Here is a 12,359-nt window from a genome sequence, read left to right on the forward strand (position 1 = left end):
AGAGGGAAGAATTGAGGAGTCCACAATACAGGAATGACAGTTTGTCTATCCCTGCTGTGGGACACTATGCAATCAGGAAAAAGCAGGAGGCAGATGTGTTTGTTCTGCATGCAATGATGGTCACAGCAGATTGTTGGATGGAAAGAGCTACAGAAAAGTATATGTATCTTATAAACTAGGTTGTATAAAAACAAAGTTAAAAAGTTCACTTACTCGTTTGTAGGTTCATATGTAAATGTCAGGGGCCAAACACCAAAAAATTCACATTGGTCCCTAGGAAATTGTGAAGGAGGGGAGCTTCCATTTTTTTTTTTTTTTTGTCTTTTTGTTCTCTGCTGTTTGAAATGTTTACCACTAGTATGTTTTATTTTGTAATTAACAGAACGAAGAAGAAAGTAAGCGTCCATGAACCAGGAGCCTGAGGACCCTTGCCCAGCCCTCCAGCTCTTGTCAAAGGCCTCTCTGGTGTCCCCCGCTTATCCCTGAAGGCTCCTAATCCTCTCTCCCATCCACAAGCACTTCCCAAGCCCCCCTGTGGTCACTGAGGACTTGCCTTGGCCTGGGTCTCTCATCTGGGTCCAGGTATCTGCACAGGTTCCCTGGCTAAGAGGCTGTAGTTCTATGCCTGAGCTACCCCACAGGGATGTGAAACATGGTGACATCACAGTTAGGCTAATGACATCACGGTGGAGTTGGAGGCTGACAGGACAGAAGACCTGGCAGGGCCCAGGAGATGAGAACAAGGAAGGGGTTGGCAGGTGGAGGCTGCTTTGGGTGGGAACTCGAGGCCCTATGTCCTCGGCCCACCTCCCAGGACATTCCTAGCCAGGCCTTTCAGGGACCGGACAGTCAGAAATCTCCAAGTCTACTTCCCTTTTTGTTTCTAATCAGGAGGTTTACAGACTTTTCTGAGAGTTGGGAGCAAGGGTGTGATGCCGGGGTGGGTGGAGTTAGCAGGTGGAAGATAGAAGCCAAATGTGCAGGTGACTCCTCCTCGGAGATGAGACTGGGGTTTTCTGTGGGTGCCTAGCCAGGCCCTGGCTCCCCTGTGATTCCAACAAGGCTGCACGGGAAGGCAGGCTTGTGGCCTTGGAGGCTGGGAGGGCTCCAGCTTTTGGGGCATGCAGTTTGGGTGGATCAAGGCCACAAGCGGCACCAGGGAGGAGCTCCTTCACCAATCTGAAGGATAGTGAGAGGGCAGCTGAGAAAGGCGGGAGGCTCTTTGTACAGGTAGCTGACTACTCAGATCCTGAAGGCTCAGTATTCCAGCCTGAACGCTGTTGCTTTATCTTTTGTTCTGGGCATATGTTAGGGAGATTCTCGGGTTAAGCTACAGAAACCATTTCAGGAGGGTTGAAGAAAAGCAATTCCTTTAAAAGATATGGGGAAGCTCACAGAATGTCTGGAAATGCTGTAGAGCCAGACTTGGAGAATGGGCTGGATCAGGAGAAGCTGAGACCCCCTCCCCCAGGACCCAGCTCAGAGAGGGTTCTGCAACGCCCTCTGAACCCCTTTCTTTCCTCTGCTGCCCTGGAAGCCGACGTGGCATGATGTGCAGAGTGGAGTCTGTACTTACCTGCCTCTTTCAGGCCCCTGGTTTCTGATCCAGTCTGGATGGGGGCATCCAGTTGGCCCAGTCCACGTCATGTGCCTGTATCACGTGCTGGGTTCGGGGAGGTCGGAATTAAGTGTGTGGCCATCTTGGCTTTTATAGTGGGAGGTGCATTCTGCCTCCCCCCAGATGCATGTGGGGGGAAAGTTCCACATTCTGAGCATCCAAGAAACCCAACAAATGTCTGCACTGGAAGTAAAAATGAGTAGACAGTGGTTCCTGTCCCTGAGACACTCACAGGCACATAGGGGTCATTATGTGGGCAAATAATTCTGATGGGAAGTGATGGAGGCCATGGTGGAGGTGGTCACCAGCCAGGGGCTGGGCTGGCAGAGAAACACCGGTAATATGCCCCTGCTCGTGGTGGAGTGTCCAAGATGTCCCTGTGTGCTCCAGGCCACCTCGATGGAATGGCTGGGTGGAGTCTGATGACCGGTTGGGCCTGTGTCGCACGGGGCCAGACATTGTGTGATACGGATCCACCGACTGGGCAGAATTTGAGTCTCTAGAAATGTGTGCCCTTTCTTGCTCTCAGAAATAATAAAACTGCTTGGCCTAAAAAACTGCTTCCTAACCAATGGAGCTTCTCCTTTGATATCTAGCCATTCCTTACATGCATTTTGCTATGCCACTGAATCACCTCTTACCCCTGTTGGGGCCTCAGCTCAGTATCGGGATGAGAGAAAGGATTTCTCAGGAGAGGCAGATCAGAGATGGGACGAGAAAGAGGAGGGTGTATTTGCTGCCTCCGGGGCCTCTGCTCCGTGAGATCAGATTCCTTCTCTTCTCTGCTCCACTCCATATCCTTCCGTGTTGCCTGCTGTGGTCTATGTCTATAACTGTCCCTGTCCCTTCACCACCATCCCTGTCCTCCCTGTCATCATCACTGCCCGGTTCCATCTTGGCCAGGCCCCTGTCTCCAGAAGGACCCCAGCTTCAGCCGTTGAGCCTTGCCGTGTCCCTCTTGGCCTCACATAGCCCCACCCCACTCGCCCCAGCTTCACACACTGATATTCCAGAACCCCAGTTTGTAGTGGTCCCAAATCAGCACATTGTCCCGTAGAGTTGCCACAGGTAGGTAAAGGCTGGTGGGTGGGTCCCTCTCATCAGGTCTCTCACAGCCCCCCCCACCCCCCGCCTGCCCCCTTCTTCCTACTTGTGGCAACTTCAAATGAAGCACCTTCCTGTCACACTCACTGGGGCCTCAACCACAGGCAGCAGCTGCCCGCCTGCCCACCTCCCTGCATCCCTCAGAGGGAACTTCTGCAGAACCAGGTGAAGAGGCTCACGCAGGCAGGTGAAAAGCCTCTGCTGGGCAGGGTCGGGAGGAGTGGGGGAAGGGAAAAAGGAGACCGTGCTTTGGCAGGCTGAGACACTCGAGTGAACGTGCTAGGGTCCGCGTCCGAGGAGCACTGGAGGAGGAGGGAAGCGTGGCCACTGAGGAGAAGGGGAATGAGCCTTGAGACACTTGCTGAGCTGAGGTGGTCCCTGTGCTGTGTGGCCTTCGGTGAAAAGAAGGCAGAGAAGCGGACAGCTGAGCAATCGGAGAATCTTCCCGTCAGGCCAGTCAGGGGACCCAGGGGACTCTTGGCCTGCTTTCTCAGACTGTCCCTGGTGAGGGAGCTGAGCCTGGGTAGTCTGGGCAGCAGGACCCTAGGGCTTCCTCTGCTGCCCAGAAAAGCTGTGTCGATGATCTCTGAGTTCACTCAGAAGTACCTTCCATGAGGATCTTCCTCTCTGTCCTCTTCCCCAGGGATGAGCATAAGGCCAGCTCAGCTCCTCACCTCTGATTGTCTCCATTCGATCTTCTTCCTGCACCTACCAAGAAAGCATCATTGGCTTCTAAATGTCAGTACTGAGTCCTTAGACATCAGCCTGTCCAACCCTCGTGTTTTGCAGATAGGGAAACTGAGGCCAGGAGGGGCAGTGACTCAAAGTCACACGGTGGTGTAGTGGAACGGCCAGCTCTAGAAGCCAGGCTCCTGTGTGGAGGTCCTTCACCGCTCACCTGTGACTGACCTGTCTTCCCATCAGGTAGTAGGGGCATGAAGGGGGAGTCTGCTCCAGAATTGGGTTGTTGCCACAAGACTCAGCCTCCGGGGAGTACAGGGAGCTCCCTGTCCTCCAGCCTGGACTTCCAGCTCTGCCAAGGCAACCAGGTAAGGAGGGATCCCAGCCCAATCTTTGAGGGCAGCCTGCTTACAAAGGGAGAGGATATTAGGATGAAGTGGGGGGGAGGGGGAAATCTGAAGGGACAAGGTTCCCACTGGCCCCTGGTCCTGAGCACTCCTACCCCGCCTGGTACATCATGGAGATGTGCCCTGGGGGTGCCAGAGACCCTCTCCCATGCCCCAGGGGCCAGACCTTTCCTGTGGGGCGTGAGAAGGGATAGCATAGCGCCTGCAGGAGGCTTGGCTGTATGACCACGACCTGGGCCTTAGCAGGAGGGAAGCTCAGGGCCATCTTGTGGGGTTTACAGTCTTCGATGAGGATTTTCTCCAAGTTCATCTAGGCTCCATTCAAAACACAGTAGATGGTCTGAGACACAGTGGGGCCAAAGGGGTCAGGAAGGAAGGAAGGGAGAGAGACCAGGGCTAAGTGAGGGGTTGTAGAGGATAGGAGGAGGGCAGTACTGGGGTGGGTACGAAAGTCTTTGGGGAAATCTTCAAATGAGGGATGGGGAAGCCGTTTGAGTGACAGACATGATACAGGGTGGGTCTTAGCTTCTCCTCTTTTGGAAACCAAACTGGAGCTGGGACCATCCTAGGAACACAGGTGTCCCTGTCTCCCACCCCCAAGTCCCTTGCCCCCTGTCTGCCAGGTCTCCTCAGCTCGCAGGCCACTTCCTGACACTGTGGATGCCCGTGGCTCATCTTGTGCCAGCTGGCTGTGCCCCTTGCCGCTGGCGCCAGCCAAGTCTGCCTTGCTGACCTGTCCCCAGGGCCTGGACCTATACCTGTGTGCCCTGCAGCCGGCATCGCTGGGCATGGCCCCACAAGGTCTCAGAAGCGACACCTCGAGCACAAGTAAGCCAGGGCAGAGGGCTGCACCGTGAAGGGGGCAGCGGGTGGGAGAGGACTCTTAGATTTCAGGACAGGAAAGGGAGGGGACCCAGTGTCACTGGTGAGGACGGAGCCTCAGGCACGCTTTACTTCCATATTTTGGCCTGGAGTCCTGGCCTGGGGCGGGGCGGGGCTTTCAGGGCGACACCTGAGCCAGAGGAGGTGCATGGACAGTGGCTTTCTCAGGCATGAGCATGGGACCTGGAGTAGGGGTAGTCCGAGTCCTGGGACTGAGCATGACGCCCTGTGCCTAGAATGTTTGAGCTAAAGGAGTCTTCATTATGAGATAGGAGCACTGACCGGGAGCCAGAGAGCTGAGGATAGAGTCCTGGTTCTGCCCTTCCCGGCTCTGTGACCTTGGGCACATCACCGAGGCCAGTTTCTTCTTCCATGGGAGTAGGATGTCACTATACCTATGTTCTAGATTTGCTGCACCGTAACGCACCATTTCATCACACAACTGTAACCTCCTGGAGGGCAGACTGTGCTGCCCGGTCCCTTATTTCCCCAGCACAGAGCACAGAGTGAAACGACAGGTCAGCGAAGTTGGCTGAGCGAATAAATGAGGATCCAAGCAGACATCTACTTTGTGACCTTTTTTCTTTTCAGTATTTCACCTTATATGTCTCCCACCTCCCTGGCTGTTGTGCCTCAGTCTCCCTTCCTCGCTCTTCTCTGCCTACCTCCTAAATATCCCCATGCTCCATAACTCAGTCCAAAGCCTTCTTCTCTCCCCTCCCCCACCCTTTAGTCTCACCTCTTCTCTTCTCTCCCGCCTCTCCTGTTCACTTTACGGAGGGTAGTAGTGCTTTTTGACAGCTACTTCTTTCCTGCAAGAAAGGAAATGATCCGTACTTGTGCTGTTTACAACCGTACCTACTGAGCCTTTTAAACGTGGCTCGTGTGAATGAAGAACCGAATTCTTATTGTACTTATTTTAAGTAGTTGAAACGTCATCACATGAGTCAAGTGGCTACCGTTTTGGACACAGCAGATCAAGGGTCGTCCTTATGTGGTCTCCTCAGGGTCCCTGGCACCCAGATTTATGTCTTCAGCTTGGACCTCTCTTCTATAAACTCCAAACCAAACAGATAAACAAACAACCAAATAAATTCCAAACCAGTTCATCCAACTACCTACTTGGCTTCTCCACTTGGATGTCTAATAAGGTTCTTTTTTGTTTTTAATGTTTATTCATTTTTGAGAGACAGAGACAGAAGTGGGGGGGGGGGACAGAGAGAGAGGGAGACACAGAATCCCAAGCAGGCTCCAGGCTCTGAGCTGTCAGCACAGAGCCCGACACGGAGCTCAAACGCATGAACTGAGATCATGACCCCAGCCAAAGTCAGAAGCTTAACCGACTGAGCCACCCAAGCGCCCCTCTAGTAGGCTTCCTGATCATCTTCTCTCCCTAAAATGGTTGACCACCACAGACATACTAGGTCCTTTTGTTGGCAAGTCCAAGTGCAGACCAGGAAGGCCCAGAGAGGGGAAATGCCTGCCCAAGTCACCCAACAGGCTTGCAAGGCTATGGCGATTTCCCAGCCTGAGCAGGGCAGGTTAGATGGGGAGCAGAGCTTTCCCCCAGGTAGTGGGGCCCTGACCACTGTCTTCCTTTTCCCGCTCAGCGCTCCAGCCACCAGGGCTGCATGCAGGCTCCACTGATGGCGAGAAACTCACGGCCAAGCACTCTGCAAACAGGGACCAGAGGGGAAGCCAATGGGAAAGAGCTGGAGAGGGGGCCCGCTGCCCATCCTTCTGTCCCCACAGCAGCTCTTGCCCACCCCCCTGGCAGAACAGTAGGAGCCCCAGCCCCTTAGCTTTCTGCTCCTGTCTGTCCTGCCTGCTGCCCACTCCCATCTCCAAAGTGCTCCCATTCTGCCTTCACCCCTTCTGTCCTGCATATCCACTTCTCCTGCCTCCTCCTTACCTGCTTACCTATGGGGCCCTACCTTCTGTCCGATGCCCCCGCCTCTTCATGCAGCCCCCAGATCCCTCCCACCCCATCATGGCTATGCCCAGCTTGCTGATGAGTGTCAATGAGCCTGGGCCCCCCACGGCCCAGAGGGAGACCCTGTATCCTTACCCAGGGGCCTCCCAAGCCTCTGGCCAGATCCAGTCTTTCCAGGCCTGGAATCCAGGCCCTGGAGCTGCCAGGACCTACTCCTCAGGGCAAAAGAGTGCTGGCAGGGCGGCTCCAGCGAGGCGGACCCCACTGGGCTCCCGGACAGGCACCGCAGTGCTGCCTTACCCACTGAGGAAAGAGAATGGCAAGATCCTGTACGAGTGCAATGTATGTGGCAAGAACTTCGGGCAGCTCTCCAACCTCAAGGTATCTGCGTCTTGGGCTCCGCTGCTCCCCTCGGCATCCTTCAATGACCCCGTGCTATCCTGCTTCCAGAATCAAGGGCCTTAAAGCCACAGCAACTCCTGGGCAGCCTCTAGGCTGTGACCTGGGATGCTTCCTTTGGCCTCTCGGTGTCATGTTTGTGGAGAGGAGATGACAAAATGGCCGCCAAAAGTCCTCTCCACTCTAAGAGATAGTCTGTGAGAGCGTCCACTGCACTCAAACATGGGGAAACTGAGGGAAAGTTTTGCCCAAAGTTACTTCGATTTAATGGTGAAGTTAGGCCTTGATATTAGCCTCTCAACATCTAGTGCAAAGCCCTTTCTGGATCCCCAGTTAAGCCTCTTCTTGTTTATTTGTTTGAAGGTCTGGTGGGGGCATAAATTTTAGTGAGCCCAGGCCACCCACCTGACAACCAGCTTTTTTCACGTGGGACCCCATGAAGCAGCACAGTGCCATTGGGACCATGATCCACATCGCCCAGAGGGGACTCCATGGGCACACCTCTGTGTGTCAGCAGAGATGGGGATCTACGCACATGTTGGCGGCACTGAAGTTGAGGAAAAGTTATGGTTGTTGAGGAGGGACGCTTCCGGGTCCCCAGGGCATGGGTGCTTAAACTTTAATGAGCCTCAAACCACCGGGGAGCTAGGAAACATGCAGATTCCTAGGTCCCAGCCCCAGGGATCTTCAGTCAGCTGGCCTGGGGCAGGGCCTGAAAATCTGCATTTTTAAAAAAATTTATTGGGGCGCCTGGGTGGCTCAGTCGGTTAAGCGTCTGACTTCGGCTCAGGTCACAATCTCGCGGTATGTGAGTTCGAGCCCCGCGTCGGGCTCTGTGCTGACAGCTCAGAGCCTGGAGCCTGTTTCGGATTCTGTGCCTCCCTCTCTCTCTGACCCTCCCCCGTTCATGCTCTATCTCTCTCTGTCTCAAAAATAAATAAACGTTAAAACAACAAAAAAAAAACTTTAAATAAAAAATTTATTTTGTGAGAGAGAGAACACAAGGGAGAGAGAGCACGAGTGGGGAAGGGGCAGAGAGAGAGCCAGAGAGAGAATCCCAAGCAGGATCCACACTGTCAGCACAGAGCCTGACACGGGGCTCGATCTCACGAACCGGGAGATCATGACCTGAGCCAAGATCAAGAGTCGGAGGCTTAACCAAATGAGCCACCCGGGCACCTCATTATTTATTTATTTGTTTGTTTGTTTGTTAGTTAATGAGAACGTGCATCTTTAACAGGCTCCCAGATGGTGCTGATGCTGCTGGTCTGTGGACCACACTTTGAGTCGCACCGCCTTACCTAGCCTTCTGACCACTGTCATGTCCCCTCCTGCAGGGCAGCAGAAAGAGTGAGGGTATCCTGGGGAAAGGCAAGAGGGGCCCTGGGGGCAGTGATAGAGAAGCAAGGGGATTGAGAAGGCTCAGGGCTAAATAGGGGTCCCGTGGGGATGTGGGGAGAGATTGGGACAGGATCCCAGACCCTGCCGGAGGGGTCTGGGCAGTTGGCAGCATTTGTCCCACACCTGGCTCAGGTCCATCTGCGCGTGCACAGCGGGGAGCGCCCCTTCCAGTGTGCCCTGTGCCAGAAGCGCTTCACTCAGCTCGCCCACCTGCAGAAGCACCAGTTGGTGCATACCGGGGAGCGGCCCCACGAGTGCCTGGTGAGACCCTACTTCCCCTCCCCTGTACTCCTGGGGGCTGGTGAGTAGTTCCAGGGCCCCGGAGGGATGGCACCTGTAGCCTCTATTCCCCAGTCTCCCGGAGCAGGTGGAGACAGGACTGGAGGCAAGGGTGGAGGTGGGGAGGGAGGTGGAGGGAGGTGAAAATGACCCGAGTCAGCCTGGAAGGGCCAGAACGTGATACGGGAGCTCACTCCCTGGGCCTGGCGTGAGGAATAGAGATGAAGGCCTATGGGAGGAGAAGAACGAAGTTGGGGGTGCTGGGGAGTGAATACCTATTACCTACTTCCCAGGGCTGCTGCAGAAGTAAAAGGCCCAGCGTGTGAAAGTACGCACTGTGGGTAACACCAGCTTGGTGTTAGCTCCCTCTCTCTGACACTCACCACAGCCCTTGGGAAGTCAGAACAGCAGGAATGCTTCCCCCGTTTTACAGAGGCAGTCGTGAAAGAAATATAGAGGTTCTAAGTCTGGGCTACTTGGGTTCAAATTCCAGCTCTACCTCCAGCTGGTTGTGTGATCTTGGGCTAGTGGCTCGCCTCCTCTGAGCCTCGCTCTCTCGCTGAAATATAGGAGCTATACTGGTACTTAGTCATGCTTCTCCAGGGTCCTGGGGAAGACGATGGGAGACCAACTCCTGGCATGCCGCAGCTCCCAGTAAATGTTAATTACGCCCGCTAAAGCTGTAGACCCACGCACGAGGGTCCTATGTGATTATCTCGCTCAGTCCATCATCCCTGTGAGGTTAGGTGTTTACAGTAACATGTTACCAATAAGGAAACCAAGGCTCAGACAGGAGAAGTCACCTATGCGAGGTCACACAGGGAGTAAGAACCAGGATGCTAACCCAGGTCTGCCTGGCTCCAATGGGCCAGACGCTGTGGGTCCCAGGGAGAAATCATCAGGGGAAAGCTTCCGGGCCTGCATTACGGGAGGGGGGTGGTGGGGGTGTCCAAGGTGGGGAGGGGAGCAGAGCTCCTGAGCCAGCCAGGTGGGCAGAGCTGACACCAGCGCCCCTTCCCACCAGATGTGCCACAAGCGCTTCAGCAGCTCCAGCAACCTCAAGACCCATCTGCGGATGCACTCAGGGGCCCGGCCCTTCGGGTGCAGTGTCTGCCCAAGTCGCTTCACCCGGCACGTTCACCTGAAGCTGCACCAGCGGCTGCATGCCCGCCGGCCCTGCGGCCTAGCTCACACCCACCTGCCCCCGGCGTCTCTTGCCTGCTTTGCCCGATGGCACCGGGAAGCACTAGGTCTTGTGGGGGTGTCATCAGAGAGGCAGCTGGGCTGGGATTCGGAAAAGGTCAAGAGGTCCTCGGCATCTGGGGCAAGTAAGGGCAGCCAGCCTGAGCCCTGGTGCCAGGACTGTCGTGGGGAGGGGGCAGGGCAGAGCGATTAAAGGATATTTCTCTACGGCAAGTCGAGGCCTCCTGAGCTTCAACAGTGGTGGGGGAAGCCACTGTGTATTGGTCAGACTTCGCAATCCACCAGGTCAGGGGACACAGCCACAGAGATTCTGTGATGCTCTCCCCTGGGGTGGGGCAGGCAGCCATCTCCTGCTCCCGGTCTGGGACGAGGCCCTCCAATCTCAGCTTGCCAGTGGGTAGTTCGGCCTTCCAGGACTCTGCACGGTGCAGACTATGCTGCCACGCACGGGGCACATTGCTCTTTTTCCTGAACAGATGTTCCAGCACCTGCCCAGATGCACGTCTGCTGCTTCCCACCACCTTCTTGTCTCACAGTTCGTAAGAAGCCACTGTGCCTCCTTAGCTGGTATTCCCTGCCACGGTCAGGGGGCGGGGTGAGCTCCTCCCTCTGCACCTGCTAGGAGCTGAGCCCCCTGTGGGGTGGAGGGACAAGAACACAAGGATGTCGATGTCTACTCATGACCCAGAAGCAAGATATCCCCCTGTGTGCCAGGACCAGCCACCAAAGAGGGCAAAGGGCTAAGGAGGTGCGAGCTCAGGGGAGAGGTAGAGGCTCTACAAGGAGTATAAGGAGGGAAGAACTGGCAAAGAGAGCCTGAGGAGCTAGGACCCTCCTGATGACCTTTCTCTCTGCGGTCCCAGAGGATGCCCTCAGATGTGCAAGGTCTTCTGCCCCCCACTTGGGAGTTAGCAACAGGTGGGGAAAGGGCACTGCCTGAGAAGCAAGATTATTAATCACAATACACAGTAGCTATTATTGGGGTGCCTGGGTGACTCAGTGGCTAAGAATCCACCGACTCTTGATTTGGACTCAGGTCATGATCTCACGATTTGTGAGATCCAGTACAGAGCCTGCTTGGGATTCTCTCCCCCTCTCCCCCTGTGCCCCCCCCCACTCATGTGAGGGTGCTCTCTCTCTCTCTCAAAATAAATAAACTATAAGAAAATACCAATAGCTGTTATTAAACAGTAATATGGGAATGCAAACTGGTGCAGCCACTCTGGAAAACAATATGGAGGTTCCTCAAAAAATTAAAAATAGAACTTCCTTAGGACCCAGCAGTTGCACTACTAGGTATTTATCCAAGGGATACAGGTGTGCTGTTTTGAAGGGGCACGGGCACCCCCATGTTTATAGCAGCATAATCGACAATAGCCAAAGTGTGGAAAGAGCCCAGATGTCCATTGGCTGATGAATGGATGAAGAAGATGTGGTTTATATATACAATGTAGTATTACTCAGCGATGAGAAAGAATGAAATCTTGCCATTTGCAACTACGTGGATGGAACTGGAGGGTATCAGGCTAAGCGAAATTCGTCAGAGAAAGACAAATATCATATGACTTCACTCATATGAGGACTTTAAGACACAAAACAGATGAGCATAAGGGAAGGGAAGCAAAAATAATATAGAAACAGGGAGGGGGACAAAACTTAAGAGACTCTTAAATATGGAGAACAAACAGAGGGCTACTGGAGGGGTTATGGGAGGGGGGATGGGCTAAATGGGTGAGGGGCATTAAGGAATCTACTCCTGAAATCATTGTTGATCTATATGCTAACTAACTTGGATATAAATCAAGAAAATAAATTAAATAAACTAAAAAAACCCCAGTAATAACGGGCCAACTTCCAGCAGGGGGCCTCCATTCGCACCCCTGTGGGTTTGAGAGCGGCTTCCCCACCAGGGACTGGGCAAGATTCACCCTGTGTTGTAGGCTCCCCAGGAGCGCAAGAGAAAACTCTTAAGGGGAGCCCCTCTTGTCAGGGCAATGGCGGGGTGGGCTTTGGCCTTCCCCGCAGTAATCAAGGTCCGAGTTTAAGCCCACCGCGTCACCTCTTTGGCTCTGCGCCAGATGCCAACCACTCGGGCTAGGCCCCACCCACTCCGCAAGACCAAGCCCACACCGGTCTTGATCCCGCCCCTGCGTTCTAGCCCCTCCTTCTCGGGGGCGGGGAGAGACCTCTCGTTTCTCCCTGCCTCTTGACCCCCGCAGGACCTAGGTCCCTCTTTCCCCGCCCACCTCGTGCAAGGCCAGCATGGGGGCTGCCAGCACCCGGTGTACCCCTGGCGCCTCCCCATGCCTGAAGAAGTAGCGCGGACCTGACTGAGAGCATGGCCTGGGCGGGGGTGGGCGAGGCTCTGGCGGAGCGGCCCGGGTTGGGGGCGGCCCCTGCGAAGCGCACCCCGTGCCCTGCACCAAGGGTAGCATCTGGGTCAGTCCCCCGC

General features: G+C 54.7%; 1 protein-coding gene across 1 annotated transcript; it reads left to right on the forward strand.

Moving 5' to 3' along the window:
- The first annotated feature begins 2,813 nt into the window (after positions 1-2,813).
- ZNF683 (zinc finger protein 683) lies at positions 2,814-11,029 on the forward strand. The gene is given in 7 exon segments (XM_053898782.1): positions 2,814-2,909; positions 3,647-3,771; positions 4,434-4,638; positions 6,303-7,006; positions 8,558-8,686; positions 9,729-10,024; positions 10,026-11,029. Coding segments are annotated over 6 exon segments (1,731 nt in total). The 5' UTR covers positions 2,814-2,909; positions 3,647-3,657; the 3' UTR covers positions 10,309-11,029.
- Positions 11,030-12,359: the final 1,330 nt, after the last annotated feature.

Source organism: Panthera pardus, unplaced genomic scaffold (assembly GCF_024362965.1).
Source record: "Panthera pardus isolate Hobbes unplaced genomic scaffold, ASM2436296v1 HiC_scaffold_11, whole genome shotgun sequence".
In the NCBI taxonomy this organism is placed as follows: Eukaryota; Metazoa; Chordata; class Mammalia; order Carnivora; family Felidae; genus Panthera; species Panthera pardus.